At 43.0% G+C, this 4,577-nt stretch overlaps 1 protein-coding gene across 2 annotated transcripts in view; it reads left to right on the top strand.

Moving 5' to 3' along the window:
• The first annotated feature begins 2,040 nt into the window (after positions 1–2,040).
• LOC119311665 (protein YABBY 2-like) overlaps positions 2,041–4,577 on the top strand; it is a 7,386-nt gene continuing 4,849 nt past the window's right edge. The window contains exon 1 of one of the 2 annotated variants that reach the window (XM_037587337.1): positions 2,041–2,239. In XM_037587337.1, coding sequence (XP_037443234.1) covers positions 2,168–2,239 — 72 coding nt within the window. In that variant the 5' untranslated portion in view covers positions 2,041–2,167. The remainder of the gene's footprint in view (positions 2,240–4,577) is intronic. The other variant, XM_037587336.1, reaches the window with a different exon arrangement.

Genomic DNA, 4,577 nt, shown 5'->3' with positions numbered 1-4,577 from the left:
CTTTTATTTTGTATCAATGAACTTGCATGTTTGGAACTTGTTATATATGGATGGATGGATAACGGTGTTGGATGAACAATGTGAAACTTTTGTAATATGTAAGGATGCATGGAACTATATATGTGTTGGTTATGTATGTATATATGATGAAACTTGTGTGTTGGATATGCTTGTTGTGTATATATGTTAATATGTATATCTGTGAATTGCTGTCAAATTGAATGAATTTAATTAAAAACAGGGTTGTACAGGCTCTTTGCCGTCCGCTAGCTGACGGCAAAAAACTTTGCCGTCAGCTAGCGGACGGCAAACGTGCCACGTGGCAGATACCTGCGACTTCTGGGACTGGAATGTTTTAGCACTTTGCCGTCCGCTAGCGGACGGCAAAGACCTTAACCTCTTTGTCGTCTGCTGGCTGACGGCAAAGCACGCCGTTAAGCCCTAATGGCTCTCACCCCACCTCACTGCCATCCATAATCGTTGCCGTCTGCTGGCCACCAACGGTGGACGGCACAATCCTTTGCCGTCCGTTTCCAGGTAGCGGACGACAAAGAAGGCCTTTGCTGGCACGTGTTCAGCCGGACGGTTTGCCGTCCGCTGGCTGACGGCAAAGGCTTTTGTCGTCCGTGATCAGTGCCTTTGCCGTCCGGCGGACGGCAAAGAAGCTGATTCCAGTAGTGCAAGTCCGCAGGCAAGCTTGTTGTCGAGTAACTTAACATTCATGCTTCTAAATGGTAAAGCAAGAGCTGCACCCTATCACATGTTTGTATACTAAGTCTTGTTGTATAGTGTTCATGGGACATTAGGTGGCATGGGAGGGTTAAAAGAGTCAACAAGGTGACTATATTTATATTGTCTCCCCATTTTGTTTGTTTTCACGGTTTTACTACTAGTTTCCCTTGTGATTTGGCCGTCAGAGTATAATGGACATGTGTCCTGTACATAGTGCTCTTCAGACTCTTCTACTTCTTCTTGAGTTTTCATACCTCTCACCCTCTGGCTCCCGTTCCCATGGGTTCTCGACAATGTGGATGGTTCATACCTCAAGTTGACCACTAACTATGTTTCGTCGCTCCCAAAGGTATGTATCGGTGGCACCTTCCAAGGTGTGTTGAATTGCCAAAGGCCCGAAATCCGGATCCCTAGATTGGGACTTCCAGTAGGCATTAATGTTATTTCCTTGATCAAGCATCATGGTGTCAACTACCAAAGCACCACATTGTTCACATATGTAGTTCTCTAGTCTCCTTAGGGATTATATGTCCTCACTAGGAAACAACTTAGGTTTTTATGCTTTGCACATCATCTATACATTTTTCGCTGTCGACAGTATTGAGAACGAGTTGTGTGTAGTATACTTGGTGCACATACTGTAATCCAATTCTATGACCAAAGATACACACATCCACAAATTTATCACAAAGTTGTCAAGAGCGGCAAAATAAAGAAGACTGTGTCTAGAGAGAGGAAGGTAAACCCTTGTCACATCCTATGTGAATACCAACATAATATTTTGTGGTTACTAGAATGTTGTCCACATAAGAAACGTGTCCGCGATGTAAGAAAAGCGCTACAAGGTCTAGTTTAGACAATGACACCTCCAACAAAGGATATGACCAACATCGTTGTCGTCGTCTCCAACTAGTGTGCGAGGTTAAATCAGTGATTTTCACTCTTATAGTAAGACTGACCTTTACCATGTCGTCGAATTTAACCGGTGAAGATTTGTGTGGCAAAATGGAAGACGGTACGAAATTTATGTAGCCCATTCTTCCATGGGCACGAAGAAGAGTTCCCATTCTAAAAAAAGGGAGTTCCCAATACTAGTGATATTTTCTTGCCAAAAAAAATACTAGTGATATTTGCATTTCCACCGTCATCAATTGTCCTTGCGATGGAGGGCGACACAGCAAAAAGCGTCCCCCACACGCACACCTCCCGCTCCTGCTTGCACTACTAGCAAGCTCCTCTCTCTCTCTCTCTCTCTCTCTCTCTCTCTCTCTACATTTCTGATATAATCATATAAATATCAGACGGCACTGTGGCCACTAGTAGTACGTGGTCCTTCACTTCTTCTCTCCATCTTCCTTCTTTCGTCTTCCTCATCCTCTCCCCCCTCCCCTTCTTTTATTCGCGGAGGTATCTTGCTACGTCCGCAAGGGAAATAATGTCGGCACAGATCGCGCCGCCGGAGCATGTCTGCTACGTGCACTGCAACTTCTGCAACACAATTCTCGCGGTAATCTCTCCTTCCCTCCCTCTCTTTCATGCGCAGATCTACAAGCAGGAGAGACGCGTGGGATTAACTGTGTGCGATCTAGCGAGTTTCTTGCTGGATTCTGTCCTTTTTCAAAGATTTGTTAGAAAAGGCTTCAACGAGAGATTTATGATTTGTTCCTCTTTTCTTTCGCCGCACCGGCCGGGGGGCTGCTTTTGTTCTGCTCGCCGCCCGCAGCTCAAGAGTTTTTCTTGCTTTCCCTACTTTCTGTTTGTTAATTCGTTAGGATTTTGAAAATAGAGCGCCAAGGCCAGCACATAATCGTCAGAACAGATCGAACTGCTTCTCTTCTTGCAATCTTCTCATCGAATCTGTGGACATATGCACATACGCATGACTCTCTTGAGTCGAGTTAGTCCACCCTGTATATATATGTGTGTGTGTGATTTGATATGGCTGTGTTAATCCTGAATCTGCGTTAATTAGGGCATCATCCAATTGTTGTTTCTTAATTTTCTCCGACACGTATCCCTCATGGCCTCTTCTTTTTACTGGGAAGATTAGTTTTCTTTTTTGTGATGGATACTGGGAAGATTAGTCAACACATGGCCGGCTAGCTTTCATTGTCTCTCGAGCTTGTGGATTTCTTGCTAGCTTTCATGATCTATTGTGCTGATGTGTGCAACTGTGCATATTAGTTGTTTTCTTTTCCAAGAAGAAGCACTACATGGCTTATGGAGCACCATCACTTCTAATGTCATCTAATGGTTTTGATTCTAACTAACTATTTAAAGCAATTTATGGATTTTGCGCGTATACTTTTCTTCTACATGAATTTCCAACACGGAGCATGCAATAACAACGTAGTTTTGGTGTATTATTAACTGATGTATCTGTTATTTTAAATTCGCTCAACCAGCCCATGTGCCCCCCCTCACCTTAAACACAAAGCACAAAAATGACCAGCGAAATTATATATTTGGGTCAATATAATTTGTAAAAGCTGGCAAGTTTAATTAGTTAATGATCTCAGTAGCACTGCAATGTTGGCGTAATGTTGCTGGGATCAAGTTATTGATCTCAGTCTAATCAGTTGTTTGGGTATTTTTTATTCATCTGAATCAAGTCACGTTTTTCCCTGGGAGTATTATTACTTTACGCTAGCTAGAATTAATGCCATCGCAACATCCAGACACCTTATATTCACTTATTTATTGGAATAGAACAGTAGCATACTGTGCTAGCTAGTGAGTTGCCAGTTGCCACCAAGAAATTCCAAGCAAGGGATGCTTCCTGTCCTCATACTTATTTTCCTCTTCTCCATGCTCCTGTGCAGCAGTGTGCAGCTGTGCTTTGTCTCGGTTGATTTCCTTGCTTTTTCTTCTGTCATGTTTACAAAGTGCTGTGTTCCTTGGTTTTGTGGAAGAGTTGATCAGATGTCGAAATGGAAGTACAAGTAAATAAAAGCGAAACTAAATTGGAAAATTGATGGTTATAAATCTGAGCTTGATTCGAAGGACATATTAGAAGACCTGCCTCTCTCACTCTCCATGTCCTTTTGTTTTGGTGTTTGCACCTTGCAGTGATGCATGAAACTTGTCAAAATTTACTGCAACTAGTACTCTACTGACAGAGGAGCTTGCGACCTCAGATTTCCCTCCTCCCTTATTTTGGGATTTAGTTTGTCCTTGCTATCGATCATTAGTGTGTTTGTACCTATTCCAGTCAGCTTCTGCATAGGCGACAAGTGCTATCAATATCTCTTCAGTGTGTGGTTCGTCCATATGTGCAGATGCTTGGTACAAGTACCATCAATAAGAACTTCGACCTTGAAGTAATGCCGTCTTATTGGTCTCTTCTAAAAAGGAGATCCGGTCAGCTGATAGATCTCCCACCCACCAAATCTGAATGTTAAATTGATCATTTGATGTTCATCCTGAATTAATTCCACAAGATGTTGTCTTCGATCATCGTCTCACTCTCTCCCCTCCCCATGAGAGCTAGCTCAAAAGGAGAGATGGATCTAGCTTGTTGACAGACACTCACACACCTGCATGCCCCACTACGATGTACCATGCACAGTGTATGCTTGAGCGTGAGCTAAGGCTAGCTAGCGCGCGTGAAGTGCCTTCTGCATGAACCGTCGCTGTCATCTTCCTCTCTTTCCTACAGTACAGTGTTTCTTGGTGTGATCTTTAATCCTTTTTGCACTGAAGTGAGCATGGAGCAGAAATGATGGTACTAGAAGAGCATGCATGCATGTGTGGCAATTTTAACTCATTATCAGATTATTTTTTCTAAGGAAACGCCCTCAGGATGTATACTATTTGTGCTTCTCTACAATAATGGGGGATTGGGG

Source organism: Triticum dicoccoides, chromosome 5B, assembly GCF_002162155.2.
Source record: "Triticum dicoccoides isolate Atlit2015 ecotype Zavitan chromosome 5B, WEW_v2.0, whole genome shotgun sequence".
In the NCBI taxonomy this organism is placed as follows: Eukaryota; Viridiplantae; Streptophyta; class Magnoliopsida; order Poales; family Poaceae; genus Triticum; species Triticum dicoccoides.
Note: the sequence above shows the minus strand (reverse complement) of the source record. Positions and strands in the feature narration are given on the sequence as shown.